Source organism: Stigmatopora nigra, chromosome 5 (assembly GCF_051989575.1).
Source record: "Stigmatopora nigra isolate UIUO_SnigA chromosome 5, RoL_Snig_1.1, whole genome shotgun sequence".
Lineage (NCBI taxonomy): Eukaryota > Metazoa > Chordata > Actinopteri > Syngnathiformes > Syngnathidae > Stigmatopora > Stigmatopora nigra.
The window spans coordinates 2,883,776-2,909,822 of record NC_135512.1 but is presented as its reverse complement, the minus strand read 5'-3'; the positions used below and the strand labels follow the sequence as shown (position 1 = coordinate 2,909,822).

General features: G+C 35.5%; 1 protein-coding gene across 1 annotated transcript in view; it reads right to left on the bottom strand.

Moving 5' to 3' along the window:
* Nucleotides 1-12,714: 12,714 nt before the first annotated feature.
* arhgef18b (rho/rac guanine nucleotide exchange factor (GEF) 18b) overlaps nucleotides 12,715-26,047 on the bottom strand; it is a 37,622-nt gene continuing 24,289 nt past the window's right edge. The window contains exons 30-32 of the mRNA XM_077717551.1: nucleotides 20,499-20,856; nucleotides 17,385-17,531; nucleotides 12,715-16,182 (exon numbers count right to left, since the gene is read on the bottom strand). Coding sequence (XP_077573677.1) covers nucleotides 15,926-16,182; nucleotides 17,385-17,531; nucleotides 20,499-20,856 — 762 coding nt within the window. The 3' untranslated portion in view covers nucleotides 12,715-15,925. The remainder of the gene's footprint in view (nucleotides 16,183-17,384; nucleotides 17,532-20,498; nucleotides 20,857-26,047) is intronic.

The following is a 26,047-nucleotide window of genomic DNA, read 5'->3' as shown; positions in this document are numbered from 1 at the left end:
GATCAAAAACAAGTGGGAGGAGCCTATTTTGACAACACAAAAGCTTCAGTCCACAAAAAACAGCTGATACGCAACTAATGTTGGTTGGTGGCCATTCCTTACGAGCCTGACATACTTTGATTTATGAGCTTTGTTGAAAAGAATCCTTTTCTTTTCAACACAAAGCCCTTTGTTATGCTCACACTTTGCTAGCTTAATCGACACTTCCGTTCATTGTCATTAATAAAACATATAAATGTGTTGCCCAATGGGGGGGTGGAGGGCTAAAAAAACTCGGGTTAGATACATTGCCTGAGGTGAGACGCGTGCTATTTAGATTTTTAATGTTTATAAATGGATAGAAATAACTGGATTAAAATCCTTGACTATTCAGTTTGTTTATAAATCTAAAACAATGTTCATTTGAGCTTTTTTAAAATATATTTTTAGATATTACAAAAGGATTTTTGAACTAAAACACAGAAAAATAGATTAAAAATGACAATTTTTGATCTAAAAAGGGGGAAAATCAGGAAATGTAATATACATCTATACTTTTTTTATAAATGGATTAAAATCCCTGAATATTATTTTTTTTATAGATCTAAAACAATATTTATTTGAGCTTTTTTAAAAATATATATTTTTAGATTTTACAAAATGATTTTTGGGACTAAAAACACAAAAAAATCATTAAAAAAATGACAATTATTGATTAAAAAGGGGGAAATCAGGATATTTAATGTAGATCTATACTTTTTATAAATGGATTAAAAGCCCTGAATATTTTTTTATAGATCTAAAACAATCTTTATGAGCTTTTTAAAAAAAATATTTTCAGATTTTACAAAACTGATTTTTGGGACTAAAAACAAAAAAATCATTAAAAAATGACAATTATTGATTAAAAAGGGGGCAATCAGGATATTTAATGTACATCTATTCTCATTTTAATTTGATCCTAAAACACAAAGTCAGCACTCATGATTGACTTTCTCGGACCGCACAAAATGATGCAGCGGGCCAAATTCGGCCCGCGGACCGCCACTTGAACACATGTGGACTACACCCCCCCCAATTTTGAGTTAGATTAGATACATTGCCCCGAGGTGAAACGCGGTCTCTTGAAAAAACATGCATTTTAATACCCACGCGCAAACTGTCAATCAAATGAAGCCCAGTTCACCGCCTTGGCAGTTAATAAGACTTCAAAAGCCGCAAAATGACGCATTGGAGCCCCCCAAACGTCTCGTTTTTTCAAGATTACGCAGTATGTGGGTGTGTGGGTGTGTATATTTGCGTGTGTTGTTGCATCATGTCCAGCTGACCACCTCAGATGGGATGTGACATGCAGGATGAATAATACAATAGAGGGATACCCGGACGTGTCCCCAACCGGCATCTGGGTCTGTCCGAGAGGGGGAGAGGGGCGGGGCTTGGCGTGTGCCCCACCCCATCACCTCATTCGGTAACTAATCAAGCAGACACATAAATACACTTTAGGGCAATTTGATTTTTATGAGTCCAAACCCACTACTGGTGGATAAATAAATATAATTCTATATTAAAAACATGTCTTTTTAAATGGAATGCATTTTATGGAGTATAAGATGCACTTTTTAGGCTGGGACTACAATTTTTTTGTTCATTAGTCTAAGCAACGGCGTCAGATTCGGGTTAGTTCGCGGGTCACTTTAACGTTAACTTGATTTCAAGTGGGCTGGATCATTTTAGATATAATATTTAGATATTTTTTTAATAAATGGATTAAAAGAACTGGATTAAAAGCCCTGAATATTCCGTTTTTTATAGATTTAAAACCATGATTATTTTAGCTTTTTTTAAAATATATTTTTAGATTTTACAAAATGATTTTTGAACTAAAAACACAGAAAAATGGATTAAAAATGACAATTATTGATTTAAAAGGGGGAAAATCAGGAAATTTAATATACATCTATACTATTAATTTGAATTTGATCCTAAAACAGAAAGTCGGCACTCATGATTTACTTTCCTGAGCCACACAAAAGTATCCAGGGGACCAGATTTGGCCCCCGGGCCACAACTTTGACACCTGTGATCTACAGTTATCTAAAAAAAATATGTAATTATGTTTCATTAAAAAGATGCTTATTTTGTATATAGTGTTACTATTACATCAACACATTTGTTTCAATTTAAAAACTGCATACTTCCCAACAAACCAAATAGCGCCTTTAAGCACAATTCTCTAAACAAACAACCTAACAGCAACAAAAAACAAAACAACAAACTTTACACAACCTCCAAACAAAACCACCTTAGCAAAACAATCAACCAGAGATAAAACTTTCGCCAAAAACCAAATCAAAAACCCTTGCCTTTACCCAAACCCCAACCAAACCATGCCAAAAAAAGTCATTTTCAGGTTCCACTATCTTACATATTCATACAAAAAACGACTAATCCCAAAAACTGAAAATAAGCTTCACCCTTTCATATTTTAACATCAGTTTCTATGACAAAATACCAATTCTAATAGAGGTCCAAGACCTTTTAACGCAAGGCTTCTTCTGCTTTTGATATACTCCGCATAGCAAAAGATGGAAGACTGAGCCTCGCTTGGATCCAAACAATGAATGATTTATGCGCTGGGAAGCAGTCTAAGACTCGGGGTAGAGAGGTTTGTTGCTATTTCTGATCGAGACGCTGCTTCCGTTGTCCTGACGGACTAACTAAGAAAACGTAAAAATCTAAAGAAGTCAGGTAGGTGGGTGACAGACACAAAAGAAGACGAGAGGACAAGGAAATGGATGCATTTTGGAACAATAGAGTGGTGGAACAGGTTTTGACTAGAGCACCATTTTTTTGTTTACAATGGATTTGATGATATATGACTGTATTTTTCTATTTAATGCATTTTCTCAGCCTTGAAAGCTTTGGAAAATGACCAATAGATTTCAATGTGAGTCATTGTTTGGTTTCTTTTAAGCAGATGACTTCATTAAAAGGAGGAAAGACTTAATTTATGCGAGATTTACCGTGGGTGGGTGGATGCGGATATTTTTAAACAATGGAATGCTAAAGACTGCTGAAATAATGGGAAATAGATTCTTAAAGTTTTAGGGTTTTTTGGATCCTAATTTTAATGCCATTACGAAAATGACAATGTTAAACATGACATTGTGTTGTTGTTATTTTTGGCAACGGAGCGGAAATTTAGTGACACACCTTAAATTCTCTGGAAAGTGTTCACAATTGTTTGATGAGAATAGATAATTATCTGGTGGGAAAATGGTGACTCTGTTTACTAAGAGAATAGTACTAGGAACATGTTTTAATAAGGTCTATTGTCGGAATTTCCTTATAGTTTTGACTCATAAAGGATTAGCAATTAAGTACTTCACATTCGGCCTTCAAAAAGAGTAAAAAATGTTTTTGCAAATTGTCACAAAATGTTAAAATAGGTTTTTATTTTGATAAAAATTTGTTTTAGTCTAAGTTCTCTTCTGATGATACTGGACACATCTGCTAAAATTGTCTACTTTAAATTCAGTTAAAGAAGAGATTGTGCCATTCTACTGTTTTGATCAATACTGTTTGTAAATATCATATATCAAATTTCATATAATAAACAAATGCTTCTATTCTTTTGGTGATTTAGGCGATTATTTTTTTAGAGGGTGATTGCAATTCATTTTAACATCCTAAATAATTGCCATGTTTTTATTTTCTTTTTTTCATATATTTCATACAATATTGGAACGGACGTTTGGTCTCCCGGACGTTTGGTCTCCCAGACGTTTGGTCACCCAGACGTTTGGTCTCCCAGACGTTTGGTCACCCAGACGTTTGGTCACCCAGACGTTTGGTCACCCAGACGTTTGGTCACCCAGACGTTTGGTCACCCAGACGTTTGGTCACCCAGACGTTTGGTCACCCAGACGTTTGGTCACCCAGACGTTTGGCCATCCACACAAATATAATTTTGAGAGCTGGTTTCAACAATAGATATTAAAATATTAAACTCTTATGTATATAATTTTGAGAGCTGGTTTCAACAGTAGATATTAAAATAAAAAACTCTCATGTATATAATTTTGAGAGCTGGTTTCAACAGTAAACTCATGTTGTCAAACGTCCGGGCAACCAAACATCCCGGGCGATCAAACGTCCGGGCGACCAAACGTCCCGGGCGACCAAACGTCCCGGGCGACCAAACGTCCCGGGCGACCAAACGTCCCGGGCGACCAAACGTCCCGGGCGACCAAACGTCCCGGGCGACCAAACGTCCCGGGCGACCAAACGTCCCGGGCGACCAAACGTCCCGGGCGACCAAACGTCCCGGGCGACCAAACGTCCCGGGCGACCAAACGTCCCGGGCGACCAAACGTCCCGGGCGACCAAACGTCCGGGCTACCAATTGTCCAACTACCCCTGAGTGCCAACAAAGTCTCGGCCTCCCTTTCAAAATGGCAGTCCTATGACTTGGCCCAGACCGGCCCAGCATTGGCGGATAAAAAACAGAAGGATAGATTTCTGGGGGGAATAAAAATGCATACTGTACAGAATTGAACCCAAACCTGAAGGCTCAGTGGAAAGAGAGCTTTTAGCGTTTTCTTTGTCCTTGGGTTAGCTCCTTCCTACTCCCCTAATAAAGCAACAAGAGAGTCATTGAGCATTGCCAACTCGGCTCCTAAATCAGTGTGGGTTTTCGCTTTCAACCCCCCCCCCCCTCCCACCCCGACCCACCCACCTTCCGTCCTCCCGTATAGAGACAGACTACACAACTACCCATCTACTATGCCACAAAAGAAGGAAGTGGGCACACTCGCCATTTTATTGTCCATTGACTGCTCCATTTCAATGTTTATGGTTTTGGCGTCCTGTTGACGCCGGGTCTTTTACGTGGCATTCGCTAGTGACTTTTGAAGATGTCGGTCTTGCAAAAGGACAACAAATCTTCAACGAGGGCACCTTTAGGGGCGTAGATGACCAAATGTGAGCATCAACCTTCCCAAAAAAAGCCATTTCTCCAACAAGTATTTAAATATCTAGGAATTACAGTTGAATTTTAACCAGTCTTTAAACGACAAATAAATAAATTATCATTATTGTCATTAGAAACAATCTAACGCAAAATTAGAAAAATTCAATTTTGACACCAGATAACTTACTTCCTAACAAGTTGGCCATCTTGCAAAACAACACTAAAACCAATTGAAGCCTTTTATAAGCAAGCTCTGAACTTATTGAACCAAAAAGCGAAAAACACTCAATGTCAGATTTAAACAAAAAACTAAAATAAAACACAAATGCCTGAACTGGAACAATACTACTACTAAGTATACAGATGCAACCTTAGTTTATAAAATCTTCCAAGACAAAGCTCCTCCTCCACTGCAAGATTTTATACAAAAAAAACAACAAAAAAACAAGGGCTGGCTCTAGAGGTGAATGTGTAGTTCCCTTCTAAAATAGTGCATTCAGCCATAGCAATTTCATACCAAGACAAAGCACCTTCATACCAAGAAAAAGCTCCTCCTCCACTACAAGATTTTATACAAAAAAACCCAACAAAAAAAACAAGGGCTGGCTCTAGAGGTGAATGTGTAGTTTCCTTCAAAATTAAATGCTAAAATTAGCCAAAGCACCTTCATACCTGGAACTCAATACCAATTAACATACATGAACTCCCGTCTCTAAAACCTGCAGTACCGTATTTGTCCACCACAATATATTAGCTAATCATTTAAAAAGCCTAAAACTATGCTACATGGGCCTATTACGCGTCATCGTTTATTTTCAACCTACACAAGAGATTAAAGATAAAAATTAGCATTTAGCTAAAATCATACATATTTAGATATGTGCTCATTAATATGTACTATCCCTTATTTAAAAAAAATCCAACTAAAACTCAAGTTTGAGGGCAAAACTTTATACAAAAACGCTGCTTGTTTTTGGGGGGCTTCTCTTACCAAAGGCAAACTTACCCACATCTTCACTTTCTCACTTAGGGGAATATTTTCCGTGTACAATGCCAGGAGGCTATTTGACTTGGCACCCCTAGCGTGTTTGACTCCAGGTCCTAAAAAAAAATGAGTGCGCGCATCTGAGAGGTTCTTTGAAACAAAAAAAAATCCCACAGAGGACCTCCCACGCTGAAAAGCAGATGGAAAAAGCTTAAGACTGCGGACAGCTGGCTTAATCGTCCAACGCGGTGGTTGCTGTAATTGTTTCAGAACGTTGACATTCGTCAACACTTACTTACGAGAATGGATTGAAAACATACCCGAGTTTTTTATACTTCCAGAAATGTCAAAATCATTTTCATAAGAGTGTTTGGTGCTGTTACCGTGGATAAAACGCCAAGGTGTGGCAGTAAAAGATCCAATTTCAGTGCCATTGATGGTCATCTATCGTAAAAAAGCCAATGAGTCAAGTAATGCTATAACAATCAAATCGGGAGATACTGAGACATTTATATTGTGGTGGACAAAAACGGTACTGCAGTCAAGAGCGATATACACTAATCCATGTGTCAAAGTGGCGGCCCGGGGCTAAATATGGCCCAATGCATCATTTTGTGTGGCCAGGGAAAGTAAATGATGAGTGCCGACTTCCTGTTTTAGGATCAAATTAAAATGAAGAGTATAGATGTATATTAAATTTCCTGATTTTTCCCATTTTAAATCAATAATTGTCATTTTTTAATCAATTTTCTGTGTTTTTAGTTCAAAAATCATTTAGTAAAATCAAAAAATATAAATATAAAAAATCTAAAATAAACATTGTTTTAGATCTATAAAAAACTGAATATTTAGGGATTTAAATCCAGTTCTTTTAATCGATTCACCAATATATACAAATGTTTTAAATACAAAATTAAATACAAATGTGTTACTTTGAAGGGAAAATCTTAAGAGTATAGAGGTATATTACATTTCCAGATTTACCATCTTTTAAATCAATAATTGTCATTTTTTAATCATCTTTTCTGTGTTTTAGTTCAAAAATAATTTGGTAAAATCTAAAAATATATGGAAAAAAGGCTAAAATAAACATTGTTTTAGATCTATAAAAAATGAATATTCAGAGCTTTTAATCCAGTTCTTTTACTCCATTTCTAAAAAAAAATACTATATATAACCTGAAACCCTTGCACTAATCCCTCATTTGTCACATATAATCTAGTAAATACACTTACCAAGATGTGTATTGATCAAATATCACAGTTACAAACATATAAAAAGAATATCATATATTAACATCTATAAATAAATAAAATACTTAAAGTTCTGTACTTACAGGTTATTGGAGCTTTCGTCAAAGTCCTCTTCGCCAAATTTGAAAAACATTTTTCTTGTACAAATTTTGCTGTTGTTGTTGAAGCCCCAAAATGAAGAAGTATCGCAGTAATGAAGTACACAACCATTCCCTTTTGGATTGGTCGAGTTATCTCACCATTATTGCATAATAATCGGAAGAGACAGTAGCTAAAGTAAAGACAACAATATTAGCAAAGATCATATAAACATACATTTTCAACAGAGGAAATATGTAATATATAATTTGGTAGTACATTGACAGCATCCACAAAGACATTTATTGAATTTTACTTACCTTACATAGCTAAAATTATTTATTATCATTGTTAAATGAATAGCAAAGTTTGTTAACTTGGCCTACAAAGCTGTGACATCCATCCTAGACGAGATATAGAACGGAGCTCACCATTGGTTGATTGATAATGGCATTCTCCCATAAGGCTTTTTAAAGCTATAACTTTAAGAATATTTTTTTAAATAAAATGAAGTTGCATTCCAAACTGTACCCCCGGCGCCACTGACTAAAACAAGGGTGTCAGACTCGGGTTGGTCAACTTGATTTCATGTGGGCGGGACCATTTTTGATATAAAATTTAGATTTTTTTTTTTATAAATGAATTAAAAGAACTGGATTAAAAGGCCTGAATATTCAGTTTTTTTTATAGATCTAAAATAATGTTTATTTTAGATTTTTTTTTAAATATATTTTCAGATTTTCCAAAATAATTTTTGAACTAAAAGCAGAAAAAAATGATTAAAAAACGATTTAAAAAAATATATAAATGGATTAAAATCCCTGAATCTTCAATTTTGTATAGATCTAAACCAAAAGTATATTTTATCTATTTTTAAATATATAATTTAGATTTTCCCCCAAAAAATTTGAACAAAAAAAAACTAAACAAAAAATCATTAAAAAATGACAATTATTGATTTAAAAGGGGAAAAATCAGGAAATTTAATACACTTCTATACTTTTCATTTGAATTTGATCCTAAAACAGAAAGTCGGCTCTCATTATTTAATTTCCGGGCCACACAAAATGATGTAGCGTGCCACATTTGGCCCCAGAGCCGCCACTTTGACACACTAGAATCTCCTCCCTCACGTTTAGCAACAATAATAATCTTTAAACCTTCTTTTTATGATGTTCGGCTTCTTTTCTTCCCTCCACATAAAAGACGAACAAAGACCGGCATTTGAACTCACATGATAACATCCGGCAATACATTTTTTTCTTTTTAAATCCCATTAATATGTAACACTTATTGCTTCATGAAAAGAAAACCGGTTCTAAATGACAACACTGTACAAAAAAGTCCTTATCTACAGTTTGTGTTTGTTGTAAAAAAGACCGGTTTATATTATATAAGGTGTGTCGCTAGGAGACATTTTTGAGTTATCTTTGTGGCATCACCTTGAAGATTAGCGATAAAACGACAAACTAGGTTTAGAACAATAGATCTTTAGTATGTGTGGCAAATATTTGAGATAAAACATCCATCTGGAACATTCCGTCATAAACAACCTTGATTAATTAGTCAGGAATCCTTAACCCGGAGGTATAATAAAAAGAAATATGACACATCTGTCAAAAAGTACAGTTTATATTGTCCTAAAATGAAGGCGTGTACTATAAGTCTCCCCCAAGGCATTTCCTTTTAACTCACTGCAACATTTTTTTTAGCGTTCTTCTTAAGGGCTTGTGGGAATTCACACTTTGCATTTTTTTTTTTTTTTTTTGGTGAAGTCTTAGACTAACAATGGATTTCTTTTTAGATTAATGGGATTAAAAATGTAAGAGTTGGAGATAATGAGCGATTTTAAGCAATGTTTTATGGTTAAAGAAGTGTATGGGGTTATGCACACTGCAAAAAATGACAACCTAAATAAAATTGTGGCTCATTAAATGTTTCTTTAGAGTTGTATTTAAGGTTGTTTCAATTAAGGAGTGTTAATTATTCTAGGAATTTGTTTTTAGAAGTAAATTGGACATTTAAAAAACCTAAAAAAAGGATTTAGTGATGATTAATCGTGTAAATTAGCTTAAGATGAGATGCCTGATATTTTAAATAGTAGAAACTTGAACTATGAGACAAAATGTGGAAAAAAATCTAGAAAAATCAGGATTTTGTCGCTAAAATTAATTAAAAAAAAACAATTTTAGTAAATGGCAATGTTTTACGATCTTGTCATTCATTAAATAAAAAAATATGTACAAAATACGAGTGTTTACAAATGTAAATAGTATACAAACTGATAATTTTACATAATTGTAAATGTGTAATTGACATTAAAGTTTTTCTAGATAAAAAATAAAAACTAAGACTTACCCTAAATCAATTTAATCAGGATAAAATAACTTAAAATGACTTTGCAAATTATTAAAAAGACTATCTTTGGAAAATGAAGACATCTAGACGACCATTTTTTATACTGTTACCAATATTAATTCATTTGTTGACTTTACCACCATAGTCTTCTTGGGTAGTCAAATTGTATATTTTTCTTATTGCGTTTTTGGTAGAGAGGAATATATTAAATAATTCTTTTGTGGGTGTCAAAGTGCCTGAAAAACGCAAATACTGCTGAAAAAGCCAACTGAGACATTTTTTTGGAGGCCTTCAGGGAGGTTTTGTGTGCGTCTGTCTCTGCGGCGCATCAGTTTGTTTAACTTTGCGGCTCCCCAACGTGGAATCGCTCCCCGCTAACTGTGTGACACCAAATTCCTCGGAATTCCACGGCGGTTTGCCGGATAGCTTTGATGTAAAGAGGCGAGGCTGGCCCGAGGGTTGAAATCCTTCCGATTGTGGATTAAGTGGAGCCATTGAAAATATCATTTCAAGTTGGGCCAGATGCACTAAGCCAGTGGTTTTCTAACTTTTCCAAAAAATATATATAAATAAAATAAAAAATGTATATGTATGTATATGTGTGTATATGTGTATGTAGCATATGTATATGTAGCATATGTATATGTAGTATATGTATTATATGTATATGTAGTATATGTAGTATATGTAGTATATGTAGTATATGTAGTATATGTAGTATAAGTAGTATATGTAGTATAAGTAGTATATGTAGTATATGTAGTATATGTATATGTAGTATATGTAGTATATGTATATGTAGTATATGTATATGTAGTATATGTATATGTAGTATATGTATATGTAGTATATGTATATGTAGTATATGTATATGTAGTATATGTAGTATATGTAGTATATGTATATGTAGTATATGTACATATGTATATATAGTATATGTATATGTAGTATATGTAGTATATGTATTATTTGTATATGTATATGTAGTATATGTATATGTAGTATATGTATATGTAGTATATGTATATGAAGTATATGTAGTATATGTAGTATATGTATATGTAGTATATGTATTATATGTAGTATATGTAGTATATGTAGTATATGTAGTATATGTAGTATATGTAGTATATGTATATATAGTTTTGATTTTTAAACCAAAAACACAAGAAAAAATAGTTTAAAAAAATACAATTATTGATTTAAAAGAGGGAAAATCAGGAAATGTAATACAAATCTATACTCTTCATTTTAATTTGATCCAAAAACAGAAAGTCGGCACTCATTTACTTTCCCGGGCCACACAAAATGATGCGGCGGGCCAGATTCGGCCCCCAGGCCGCCACTTTGACACCTTTGCCACAATGTATTAGCTCCCAGTCAAAATGGATTAGTTAAAGGTTAAATGACGAAATCAGAGGTCATCTTATTTTTCCAGTCGTGTGACAATAATGTCGTCAGATTCTGGTATACTTTGAGTCATTCATTGACTTGGGAGGCTTTGTGCGAATATTTTTTTTTACATTTTTTTGGTAAAATGTTTAGCCGGAGGTCATCTAAGCGTAAAGACACGCAGACTGGACAGCATGAAATGGTCCTAACGGGCCGAAAGAGACGGCGAGGAATCTACAGCGTCCCTTCAGGGAGGAAACAGTCTGGAATAATAACAGTGGAGAGGAATCAAAAAGGAAAGCCACTAATGATAGCAGACAATGCAAGAAAGAAAGAAAAGAAAAATAAGTCACTACCGCAGTGTCTTTCCGGCAAAAACACTAAAAACAAGCACGCTAACAAACAAAAATACAGACATACTTAACAGACACAAACGCAAATATACGTCACCCCACAAACACACAGTAAAACCAACAAAGAAGAGTCACATTAACACAAGAGACACATATACACACACACAAAAACAACACACCCACACATGCATTTACACACAAGTCTATGTTATAGTTAGTGTGTGGTCAGATTATTTTCAGGTATTCCAAAGTAATGATGTACAATGGTTGCACTTACCGTATTTTTACGACTATAAGGCGCACTTAAAAGTCTTAAATTTTCTCCAAAATAGACAGTGCGCCTTATATATGGAAAAAACAGAAAACCAAAAAACCGCCAGTTTCGGATATTAAAAAAAACAAAAACGCCTGAACTGAAACAATACTGTTAAATATGCAGATCAGCCATCTTAGTTTACAAAATCTTCCATCATATAGCTCCTCCCCCACTGCAAGATTTTATACAAAACAATCCAAAACATCAACAATGGCTGGCTCTAGAGGTGACTGTGTAGTGAGTGAGTGCTTCATACCTGGAAGTCAATAGCAATTACCGTATTTGCACAACTATAAGGCGCACTTATAAGTCTTAAATTTTCTCCAAAATAGACAGTGCGCCTTTTAATACAGTGCGCCTTATATATGGAAAAAATGTCATTCAATGAGGGTGCGCCTAATGGTCGTGAAAATACGGTACTTAACTTAACTTAGATATTTTATATCTGTCAATTTATACATTACTCGTAATTTAGATGTTTTTTGATCATTTTAAATTGTGTAAGGATTTTTTTTTAAAGTATGTTTTTTTGGGTAAAACCGATCTGGAACGTTTCCCATTTTACACGGCAACGTGCTCGTAACATAACATAAATAAATTTAAATGAACTTGGATTACAATGCAGACACTCAAAAATAAATCCAATCTATCTTTACACTAAACTTAATTCTAATTTAGTTTGAAATTTTGATACCTTTCTATGCTCTATAAGCCCCGCCTCCACCCTGACTTTCAGATGCAACCTATTAAGGATTGTTTGCTTTTGTCTTCCCTTCAAAATATTCCGAAAATAATGCACACAAACGTCCTCACAATAGGATAACGCACTACCACTTGCCAACAAGAAGTAGTATATACTCCTCTAGTATTAGCGAACAAGCTCCACCATTCACACTGACTAACGAGAAAAATAAAAACACTGAAAAAAATGTATAGCTCCGCCCAGTGCTCATAGAGACATTACACGATTTGATGACATATATTAATAGGGGAAACAATAACAGCGCAATATTTCAGCACATTTTTTGTTTTAATACTAAAACTCCTCTAAGGCAGCAGTCTGTATCCACATGTTACTCTAACATTTTTTTTGCAGTGAGGAAATAAAAATGATACAAAAAGTGTTTTTTTTTATGGGCTAAAAATGCGATAAGACGGCCTGTTGGTAAAGATACAAAGTTATAATAAAAAATACGCCTTGTAGAAGAATTCATTTTGCCCGTCAAGTATGCTACTATCCAAAGTGACTAGTGTAAAAATTGGCTGAAAAAGTTCAATTATTCACATGTTAAGAGGTCCAACACAAAAAAATGACAAAAAAACTGAAATTGAGGATTTAAAGTGTACACAGCTACAAATTGACTTTTTTTCATCGCAAATGCAGAGCTGTCAAATGTCAAAAATCATATTTTGGAGAAAGTTTTAGAGATTTTGTGAGCCTTTTTACAGAAATAAAGGTCAATATTATTCTATTTTCTAAAATATTCCCTTTTTTCAATAGTTAATTCTTGAAAAAAAAATGAAAATACAAAACAGCAAGTCAACTATTAATCGCATTTTGGTTTTAGCTTTTTTAAACTTGCAAAACTTATTTAGAATATAATGTGTTTTTAAATGAATTGTTATGGTAGGTTAAAATGGCCAGCCAAAAACACCCAAAAAAATTCAAAATCTTAATTTTTTTTCATGCCTAAAAAAAAAACGCAACAAAAACACAATTTTTAATTTTTTTTGGTAGTTTTGATGCAAAATGCCGATTTAAACGTTAAAAAACTACGTATGATTTGTAGTATTTGGCAGCTCTGCAAATGTCAAACTTACTTTTTTGTACTTTGTACCCACATTTAAGCAAAATCCATGCTAACATGTTAGAATTGATCTGTGGATGTAAAACGTGTCAAATGATTAACAAATTCTTCAAAAAAAGCAGCAGTTTTGTAGCAGTTCAAAAGAATTCTGAGCTCAAACGTGGACTGAAAAGTAAACATATGTTAAAAAGTACTCAAATATTTTCGAAATGATGCTATTTTCCAAACAGTGTGGCAATTGTTTCCATCATTTTGGAGTGATAAATTATTTTCCACATTGCCGTCTGTAAGAGTTCAGCAAAAACTTTGCTGCTTTGGTTTGTTTTTCCACTTCCAAATAGCACGTCAAATTGAGACTGTCAATCATAATTAAGGAAAATAACATTTGACAACGAGGGTGAGTTTTTCTTCTCGTTATTTACTTCTAAATATTTCAATCCAATTGAATGTTTTTTTTTAAGAATAAATCAAGCTTTTCAAGGACGGTGGTCAAACCATTCAAAATAAGGTATTTTTTAAGGTTATCTTTATTTTTTGTTTTTTTAAATTTCCAAAGCAAAATATTTACCGACTTCACTTGTTTTCACATGATTATTTTTTAACTAAATTAATCTGACCTCATTTATAATTATTTTCATTTTTAGTAAGGTTTTTTAATATTTTTTTTCAAAATTATTTTGCCATTACCATTTTTTTCTTCTAAAAAGTTGATTCATTTGAAATTGATTAACTGACTAAATGATTTAAGAGCCCTAATTTGTGTAAATGTTTTTTTTTAAACTTTCAAAAGTAATAAAATTCAAAAAAATTGTGCATAAAAACCAGGATTTTTTGAGTAATTCTTTGGTTGAGTGGGATACGCTAAATTTTGCTACATTCTCGTATTGGTACCCAACAAATAATAAAGAAATAAAAGTAAAATAGCAGGCAGCATGGCTGATTTTAAATGCTACATAAACACATTTTAAAGAAATTTGGGGGAAAAAAAACAAAAAAAAAAACTGAGGAACATCTATTAACAATCTGAAAAAAAAGTGTTGCTAACTCATTCAATTGTAAATGCCATACTAGCACAAAAAACAACATATGTACACAAATCTAAACAATATTTACACCCGACTAATGCAATTCTGCTTAAGTTAAAAGGTTATAATTGGACGACAATCAATCGGCTTTTTGTAACCGCCCACTTTTCCAATTTGCCGTACCTTACGGGCCATAAATAAAAGCGCGTTTTGACACCGTATGTATTTTCTAGAAAAAAAAAACTGAAAAACCACCATCATGGACATGAGGGGGTGACTCCTTCGTGACTATTGAGCGAAAAAGGAAGACTGGAAGTGGAAACGAGTGAAGAATGTATTGAAAAACAGTTTGGAGATGACCTTCAGGTTCTGTCCCGCGACTACGAGTCTCGGCAAGAGACAATGACAGTACAGGAAAGTATTTTTCCTTAAGGCGGCGAGTCAAAAATATCAATCAGGGGGCCAGAGTAGTCGTATATGCTAGCTTTTTAAGGTAGTATGTCCATTCAAATGCCAAACATGTGGCTCACCGGCCAAACGTGGCTCCTTGGGGCGTCCAAACGATTCTCTCTAGCGCCTTCTATGGTGAGAGGTTGAAAAAAAATAAACGGGTTTGACTTTTATGAGATTTAGTTGGCATTAATATGGGTTGAGTTTGAAATCCCGCTGTAAAAAATGTCCCATAAAAAATCTCTTCTCTATTTTGTTCAACATTTTGATTGTGAACTAAACAGTTTGAAATTCCGCTATAAAAAATGTCCAAAAAAAAAATCTATTTTGTTCAACATTTTGACTGTGAACTAAACGGAGTTTGAAATTCCGCTATAAAAAATGCCCCAAAAAAATCTCTATTTTGTTCAACATTTTGAAAGCGGGGATGTCTCCACTTGAAGTTGATTGGCGGGCGAAAAAATCCAGCTGGGATACTTAAACAGCATCAAGACAATTAAAAACAGACTTGATGTAGAAGGGCAGGGAATAAAAAATGAAATGGCTGTGAGTCAAGGTGTGCTAACGAGTTCATTTGCGTGCCTGCACCTGATTGCGTAATAAAATGTTCCCTAAAAGCGTAATTAAAAACAAAAGGGAATGATCCAGCCTAAAGAGTTGGACATCTGTACAAACTATTAAAAATTAAGAACCATAAAGGCTCATTCAAGAGTCAGGAATGAGAGTTTTACAGTGTGCAAATGAACCATCAAACACTTTGCGGTTCATCCATTGAGGTTTCCTGCCGCAACGCGTGCTAAGTTGTTTTTTTTTCTCGCTTCAACACCTGGCGGTCTCGTCTTCAAAGATCTGGAGGTCAGCACGCTTGCGGTGCTTTTGTTTAAGTTTCAAAGCTAGCTAAAAAAGTGAAAAAGGAGACCACCATGTGTTGTGAGTCTTAGCGTACGTCAAGGTTTTTAGAAGAAAATGACATCTTCTTTGTTGAGGTCTTCCGTGTTGACGTCGTAGGGAGGAAGCGGCGTGCCGTGGCCCAGGCCGAAGCTTTGCAGCGGCATGTGAGTTGGGAATTGGAAGGGTGTGGTGGTCTGAGAGTGGGCGCAAGTTGGCGGAAGGGGTGCCATGGGGGGTTTCTGGATAGTTGCCGGGTGGTTGCCGCTATTAAGACCGCTTTGGGAATCGGGCCCGGAAGCGTCGGATGGATTTTGTTGGTGATCTGATGGTTTGAAGAATTAAGAGTCAACTTTCGTCGAACTCGGTCGAGGTGGAATGGATCTGTTGGCTATCGTTTTTTGGGGATGCCATTTTAAGGGCACGTAACAAAGGACTTTTAAATTGTCTGTTTACTGCCGTTGCCGGGTGGATTCTTGGCAGAGTGGCAACATGTCTTTGGCAAAAGGTCGCTTTGAGAACGCCCAAAATTGTGTTTTTTGATGACACTAAAGGCCCATATGCTGTATTTGTGATTTGATAAAAATAAAACCTTTCCCTTCATTTTTATTTACTTATTTTATAGTGGAACCAACCTGTAAAAGTGTTGGTTTGGCTCCAATAAACAAAAATCCACAGTAATCCCTCAAATACCACGGCTAATGTAGACCAAACATGGCCGCAAAATTGAAAAATCGCAAAGTAGGGTCATCCCAATTATAACTACCTTCATTTCTTCATTGCTGAGTCTTAGTAGCAAGAGTGGATTCCTGCTTAAGAGTTTCAGCATGGATTTTCACATTTTTATAAGCTTTAAAAAATCTATAAATATTTTTAAATAATTCCAAAAATTCAGAAATTAGTGAATTCGTGATAAGTGAAGTCGCGATAAACGAGGGAAGACTGCATTGGATAGTTTCATTGATCCTTATCATTGTGAGTAATAAAATATTCATAATATTGAGCCCAAAACTACACTTCTATCATTAAAATAGTTTATCAAAAAAACGTCTACATCACGACAGTTTATTATTATTATTTTTTACGAAACAGCGTTTTACCAAAAAAGGACATGTTAACCTTAAACGCATAAAAAAGCTTTTTTTGTTGAGCCTGGCGATAATATTTATTTTACTTTAATTCTTATCCTCTAGTACACAAAACATTAAAGAAAAACACAAATACCTTCCAAGTAACGCTTACTATTTTTAATCCTGAATTGGCTTTTGTTGCTTTTGCTTACTTTGATAAAAAAGGCACATTTTTAGTGGTTAAATCCCTTCCTATTTTTTTAATTATTCCTGTAACATCACATCTGATTGTCACAGTGAAATTAATCACTAAATTTAATATCCAACGAATGGATGTTTACATGTAAAAAAAAACGTCTAAAGAGGAACAAAAGACGGGTGTGGTCTTTAAACGCGGGAGTAAAACTCAAAGAGCCGCCATGTTTTTTTTCGTATGAGCGAGTGCGTGTGTTTGTACCTCCGTGATGATGGAACGAGGGAGGCAGGGGGGATACAGACAGCGGCGGTTGTTGTTGGTGGGGGCTGACCGAGCGCTTGGCTTTGAGGGCGTTGTCATCACGCGCCGACAGCTTCAGGGGGAGAATCTGCTTCATGTCCACTGAGGCTGTGGGAAAAGGAGAAGGAAGATTAAGCCTAGTTTTAATATGACATTGGATTCCGTCCCCCAAATTGGACGTCTCGGCGTCTCTCATTATTTGATAAAGCGCGAGGCCGAGCCGATTTGAAGGACGAACCCGTTTTTGACAAGCCACTTAAAAGATAACGTTGTTTGATAGTTTAGTTATCACTCACGAGGGCAGAGGAGAATGTCTTTGTTTTTTTGTGTGGGATGATAAAATTCATGAATTAAAATGACTGTCGTTGTATTTTGTCCTGTAGAACTAAAGTGAAATATAGTGAGCTGGGTATTTAGTTATTTTTAATTGAGGGCGTAGTAATGGACTCTCAATTCATTGATTCGGGTGCAGCTATTGAGGAGTTTTTTCTTGGTAGTATAAAAAATATATACACATACATACATATACATGTGTGAGTGGGTGTGTGTGTATGTTAGTAAACAAAAATGTTTGTTTTTAACTGTAGTTGCATTTCATACTCTTTTTTTTGACATTTACATATATGTGTGGGTGGGTGGGTGTGTATGTTAGTAAACAAAGATGTTTGTTTTTAACTGTAGTTGCATTTGATACTCTTTTTTTACATTTATATATATATATATATATGTGTGTGGATGGGTGGGTGTGTATATTAGTGAACAAAGATAACTTTTTTTTAACTGTAGTTGCATTTGATACTCTTTTTTTGACATTTATATACATGTGTGGTTGGGTGGGTGTGTATTTTAGTGAACAAATTTGTTTATTTTTAACTGTAGTGGCATTTGATAGTCTTTTTTTACATTTATATATGTGTGGATGGGTGGGTGTGTATATTAGTGAACAAAGATGTTTTTTTAACTGTAGTTGCATTTGCTAATCTTTTTTGACATTTTTTTTATTAGTGAATTGACTTTAAGTAAAATCTGATCACTATTTATTCATTTTTTTTAATTTTTTAATTAAAAAAAAAGTTTTTAAAGATTTTTAAACAATTTTGATTCTAAATCTAGCCTGACAATCTATTGTGATCTTGCAGGATTTGACACTTGGGTATACATCAATTCCAAAATGAACTATAACCTCCAGAGAACCCACAGGCAACAATAAGTCTGCAATTAATAAATATATGTAAATGTATCAATACACATTGTAATGAATCAACCCTGTTCTTCCGTACCTAGAATATACCTCCCAAATTTCAGCTTCATCTGTCCACTTGTAATAGAGGAATACCAATTTAAGACCACAAATAATACATCTAATTAGCCCTGGGACAAAGATAATTAAAAAAAATCAGCATACATATATATATATACATGGCAGAATATATCTCCAAAATGTCATTACCATCCAAAAAATAAGAGTACTTATTTCATTGAGTTTCCTCCCCAAGAAGAATTTGAAATGTTTCTGCTTGGTGTCAAAAAAAAAGTCACCAATTTATAAAAAATATCTTTTTAACTACTTTAACAGCGAGTAGAATACACCAAGGGGAACTTCCAGTAATACTGGGGAGGCCCATTTTGGACTAAAAGCAAATGTGACAACCTCTGTTTATATTCTCATTTCTAGCAACAGGCCTTCATTCCGGACTCTTCCAGTAAGACTTTGATGAATAGGCTGAGATCATCTTTTTAGCTGCCTTTCACACTAGAGCAGCTTCTCCATTTGTCAAAATCAGTTCACATTGGAAGAGAGAAGCCAGAAGCAATTTTCATCCGTGGAATACATGTTTATAAAATTCCAACACTATATATTGCTAAGAGAGAATTTTGCAGTGGATAATGTTAGCAAACTGTCACCATGTTGTTTTCAAAGTTTTTAAGCCAAACCTAGTGAAAAAAAATCCTACGTCTCCATACTTAGTCCTTCACGCCACATGATTTTAAAACTCCCTTCAAGATGAAATATTTCTTGGCGGTGGATTTCAAACAAATTTCCCCATAAAAATGTGACTTATTCCCCAGAGCGATTTTTTCCATCTATATTCCATATTGTTTGGCTACAATGACCTCAAATTTGCAAAATATGGTACAGTAGTACCTTGACATAAGAGTACCTCGACATAAGAGCAATTTGAGATAAGAGTAAAAGTTTGAGCAGATATTTACCTTGAGATACGAGACAAATTTTGATATACGAGCAGATAAGAGGCTACTCATAAGAACATCATGGCCACTTTCATTCTGGTCACAATTCTCTCGTCTAATGTCTCTATGAGCACTGGGCGGAGCTTTACATTTTTTTAGTGTTTTTATTTTGCCGTTAGTCAGTGCGAATAGCGGAGCTTGTTCGCTAATACGAGAGGAGTATATACTACTTCTTGTTGGCAAGTGGTCGTAAAGTTATCTTATTGTGAGGACATTTTTGTGCATTATTTTTGGAATATTTTGAAGGGAAGACAAAAGCAAACAACCCTTGATAGGTTGCATCTGAAAGTCAGGGTGGAGGCGGGGCTTATAGAGCCATGAAAGGTATCAAAATTTAAAACAAAATTAGAATTATGTTTAGTATAAATTTAAATTAAATGTATTTTTGAGTGTGTGTATTGTAATCCAAGTTCATTAAAAAATATGTTATGTTACGAGCACGCTGCCATGCTAAAAGTCAATTCTTCTTGAAAACTGCAATTATCTTCATTGAAAATGTTGATTTAAAAACAACTATATTAACTTTAGCACCATAACCCAAGTGTATCTCTGTTTTTATTCATTTATGTTTTTTATATTAATTGTTTGTTCACGTGAGTTTCTCTGACTAGTTTTATGACAAGATATTTTCTTCCCCAAAATAACCCCCATGTGTCACTAGCATTCTGGGAAACTAAAAAGTCCGTGAGAATGTTTATCCATCCTTCCAAAGTGCTTAGCTCACTTAAACAAGTTCCCATGGCAAATATCTTATCACAAGATGTCCTGTGGTTCACCTTGCTAGATGCTGATTGTGTCAAAAAATAGCGTTTGGCTTCTTACCAGTGCTATCTGTGCGTTGCGAGGCTTTTCCACTTTTCCCTCCTTTGCCTTTGCTGCTACTGCAGCTCAGGGCGGCTAGCTTAGTGGGGATCTGCTGTTGCACCCCCAATAATTTATGCTGCTGGTTGGTGGTGCTGAAGAGGTGTAATGGCACCTCGGTCTTCAACGGCAGGGTGGAGGAGTTACCGTCTCGACGTAACGTCACCTCGGGACGGTCGGGATAGTCAGCCGGCGCCACTGACATACTCCCACGCGCCAGGGGCTTGGGCGCCGTGGCTGTTTCGGGGAGGCCGGCATTGCTGCTGAGGCCAGAGGATAAGAGGAGCTCGCCATTTAGACTGCCTGACATAGGAGCCACCTGCAAGGGAGAGAAAGAGCAAGGGGTTCAGTACAGTTAACAAAATGGGGGAGGGGGGAATACTTTTTCCAACAGGGGTCCGTCTTTTCCAATAACTTTTGAATCCTATGACAGTGACGTAATGCATATGTGCACTTTACAGCAATACTAAAAGCTATAATTACTGTATTTTCTGGACTACTTGGCGTGTGATTTATACTCAAAAGTGACATTTATTGTGTTGTTTTTAAGGTTATATGTAAAAAGTTAAAAGATGACTACTTTGTTAGTTAGACATTATATTATTGTTGATTTTACATATGACTGTTTTTGGTTTTTGAACAGATAAAATATGACCTTAAAAATGGGACTTATACTCAAGTGTGACTTGGGGGTGGGAGGAGTTTATGCACGGCAACGTGCTCGTAACATAACATAAACACATTTAAATGGAATTGGATTACGATGCAGACATACTCAAAAATAAATTTAATCTAATCTTACACTAAACTTAATTCTAATTTTGTTTTAAATTTTGATACCTTTCTTCTTTTGGGTTGGCTTTATTTTGCGCCGCCTATTTGCCTTTCACTCTAAAAATACGCTACAAACATTTGTATGAAATTACAATACCGTATTTTCACGACTATAAGGCGCACTTAAAAGTCTTAAATTTTCTCCAAAATAGACAGTGCGCCTTATAATCCAGTGCACCTTATAGATAGAAAAAACAGAAAACCAAAAATGAAAAACCACCACTGTCGGATATTAAAAAAACACAAACGCCTGAACTGAAACAATACTGTTAAATATGCAGATGCCATCTTAGTTAACAAAATCATCCATCATATAGCTCCTCCCCCACTGCAAGATTTTATAGCAAAAAAAAATCCAAAACATCAACAATGGCTGGCTCTAGAGGTGACTGTGTAGTGAGTGAGTGCTTCATACCTGGAAGTCAATAGCAATTACTAATTACAAATAGTCAAATGAATAAATGATTATAATAGTATATGACAACAAATATAAAGTCTCAAAGCTTCACTGTACAGGATTCCATTACATCCATTTTCCAATTCATGTCAGGTCAGACATTTTACCCAATAGTTAGTGTAACCTTAGAAACAAGAATTTATAAACTGTCAAACAATGCAGAATCATTTTAACAGTTCCAAAAACAAAAAAATCTATCAGGCATATAGACAAGATCTCTCCAAACTTCCAACGTATCTGTGGTTAACTCTTGTGAGGAACCAAAGGCGCTTGAAAGTAGACACACGTGTATTACAAAGCGTCTGCATGGCTTATTGCCATTTGAGAAACAAAATCTGGCGCGCAGAAGTCATATTTATGTGCCACAGAAAGAATCAGAAACACATGGTGCTTTTTCTGCTGAGTACACGCTTCACTAAGTTTTCTGCTTGAGCTTTTGATGTGTTCTTAAGACACTGACGTACCAAGTATACATACACACCCATGCAAAATGAGGGAACATAATACCTTTAAAAGTCTCTATGTACATAGAGGCGTGTCTGCCTAAAGAGGTTGTTTAGACATGCTGTGGGACATTCAAATGTGTCAGGGAACAAACAGTATATTGTACGCTGAGGCATTAAGAGAGGGTGTAAGATGATCTGCACATGACAACTTTATCATGTAATCTATATTGATTAAAAAGGACCAAACAATAGAGATTTAGTACCTCACCCAACCAGAACCACAGCTAATATATTCCCAAATATACTTACTACCATATTTTCACGACTATAAGGCGCACTTAAGAGTCTTAAATTTTCTCCAAAATAGACAGTGCGCCTTATAATCCAGTGCGCCTTATATATGGGAAAAACTGAAAACCAAAAACGAAAAACCACCACTGTTGGATATTAAAAAAACACAAACGCCTGAACTGAAACAATACAGTTAAATATGCAAATGCCATTTTAGTTTTCAACATCTTCCTTCATATAGCTCCTCCCCCACTGCAAGATTTTATGCAAAAAAATCCAAAAAATCCACAATGGCTGGCTCTAGGGGTGACTGTGTAGTAGTGAGTGCTTCATACCTGGAAGTCAATAGCAATTACCGGATTTTCACGACTATAAGGCGCACTTAAAAAGTCTTGAATTTTCTCCAAAATAAACAGTGCGCCTTATATATAATGCGGTGCGTTTGGGCTAGTAAACTTGAGTTGACCATTTAATCCTTAGCTCCTTAAAAGACAGCACTGTCCCCCCTCAAAGTAGATTTTATTCAACATTCTCAAATGTAGAGCAAAATCCACCCCGTGAAAAGTGTTTTTTTTATAGAACTTTTTACCGAGCTTGAAATAAACGATTCCCTTTTATGGTTAAAACGTTGTAGCAGTAACTGGCATATTTTCCCTCTTAGAATACACTCAAAGTTTGAAATTTAGCCTTTGATGCTTCATTGCTGAATACAAAAACACTATTTTTCCCAGTTGTTTAGAACATCCATAGCATTCAAGTTATATTTAATGTTTGGATGAACTGCAGCCAAACCTTTACGATGCTAAAAAAAAAAAAAAACAGGATCCTCTTCAAAACCGTCTCCGTATGGAAGAAAGATTTCAACCCTTTGTTGTGGTTTATGTCTTTTTCTTTCCGATTTCCTTCTTTTTTCCCCCGATTCCATTAAGTTTTTGTTTGAAGAAGCTCCAGAACAAAAAAAATGAGAGGAAAACTAAGAGATTAAACGGATGGAAAATAAGAAGCAATTCCTGACAATCAACCAAAGAAGAAGCTCCCCTTTTTATAACTGTTAAACGCGTTAGCCACGTATTGTCTGTGGTTTCCCCATAAGGAAACAGAAAGCCATAAAGGTGATTGGTATAAAAAGATAAAGGCCAAACAAATGTCAGACTGCTTTAAACGGCCCATTTCATCCAGCTAAAAAGTCATCGCGCCAAAATGTCATACTACCTCGGGCAAAAATGTAAACCATGGTCTATTTGTACGATACGTAAAGGCCACATTATAAACAATGACGCAGAATACAGTATTCCCTCGGTTATCGCGGTTAATGGGGACCGGGACCCGTCCAAAATAGCTGCAATTCCGCAAAGTAGGCGTGCCCCTTCAAAAATACTTAAAGAAACGTATAACACGTGTACAAAAGCACCACCAAGCAAAAACATCATAGTAGTCCGGATGGAGGATCTTCTGCAGTTTTTTTGCACGTAAAAAAACATCGTTATTGGGAGTTGTGAACATTGTTTTTTGGGCCTATAAACAGCCATGACGTCATCAATGCGATTCCTGAACTCTCACCATGTTATTGACTATTTCTTTAGCCTTTTTTTGGATGCAATTACTAATTCTTATTGAATATTTTGTTTCCACCTCTTGTAAAACGATGTAATTTATAATTTTAACTTAATATCTTTAAATTCTTTATTATTTTTTTCCTGAAAAAAATTCGCCTAGCTCTGAGTCCGCGATAGCTGAAGCGTGAAGTAGCGAGGGAACACTGTAAATCCTGTGGAGATGAGGAACACTTGGTGAGTTTTTTTTTTTTTACAAGCTGTGGAGGGCAAAACCCAATAGACTGTGACTGTGTTTGGTCCCCAACACAAACAGCTGAGCATGATGGGAAGCCCCCAAGGCACAGAGAGGCCCTTCAGTAGGGAAAAGTCGGCAAAAGTCCCTTGTTCAACCCCTACTCCCTCCTATTTTTTGCCTCCGTCAGTCTTCCTCCATGAACACTAGCTCGTCTTAGTACATAGACCTTCCATTGTTCCTTCTACAAGGTGACTGGCATAGAGTAGCAGAGAAGGCAGATTTCCAAGGCAGGAAACTGTGCGGAGGCAGTAGAACATAAACAGCCCTGACTGACAGCATACAAACAATTAGCACTGGCGGTCTTCCAGTAGGGTTTTGCTAATGACAGGCTTGCGTTAGCTAATTATACAGAAGGGTTCTTCTCATCCTGAAAACCACTCGGATACTCCCAAATCATATGGAGCCCCGCGAGCGCCTTTGCTAACGCTAAACAATGGATTCTCTTGAAGAGGGTGACTGTGGGTAACCTGCGGGAGGTGATCGGGGGTAACACGATCACCTGAGAATGTTTCTGTGGGATAGGTGAATGGTGGTGGAGTGAATTTGAGAGTACCATTTAAGCTATGGCCACGTATTGATATATGGAAGACGAGTCTGTGACAAAGTATTCATTTGTTTAAAATCTAACATGTTCATTAGCACTAATGTGGTTGCAGTTAACGTATTTGCTCGCACATTAGCCGCATCTGCATATAAGTCGCACTCTAAAATTGCCTTAAAATGTTGAATTTTACAATTTCCCGAGTATAAGACGCCCCTCGATCTGTTACTTTAAGGGAAAATCTTAAGAAAAATCATCGGTACAATATTTTCTCGCATATTAGCCGCCTTCGTGTATAAGCCGCACCCTTAAAATTGACTTAAAATGTTGAATTTTACAATTTTACTCATAAAAAATGCCCGCAAAGTGTTACTTTAAGGGAAAATCTTAAGAAAAATCATCGGCTATCAGTGCTAATTCTGAGATTTTGCAGTTTTGTGCATGTCAAGTCTAATTTATGCGCATATAAGCCGTACCTTCAATTCAGTCGAGTGACATTTATGGCATATATGAGAAAATACGGTAATACGCTAAGAGTAATTTCCAATTTTTCTCTAATGAAGTTATTTTGTATACCTATACAAAACTCTAAACAAACCCAACTCTTGTTATACACCGTAAATAAATAATGAGAACCACTACTCCATCGGAAGGTATATCAATTTACTGAAAGAATTTTCTATGATATCTGATAGGCCTTTTTGTGACTGGGCTGTATATTAGTTTTGCCGATAAATGGATAAGATGGTACCTAGAGATTGTTATGGAAGAAATGCAACAGGTGTTAAGTGACTTCATAGTCACAGTTGACTGGTTGCCACTAAAGTATTTCCTCTTAACACAAACTCCTTTTGGCTTATGTTTGAATAACGTAGTCATCGGCATGTAGGTGAAGGTGCTAACATTACTCATGTTTTTTTTTCCAGCTAGGAGACGTACTCAGGTAACATAATACACCAGCCTGGAGACAAAGAGTGACTAAGGTTGACATAGAAAAACTGTAAGTAATGTCAAATCCACTTGGCGCAATAGCCCATAGACCATCATAAACTGGCAAGTAAAAATCGTTGGACTTTCTTTAATTGGCAAT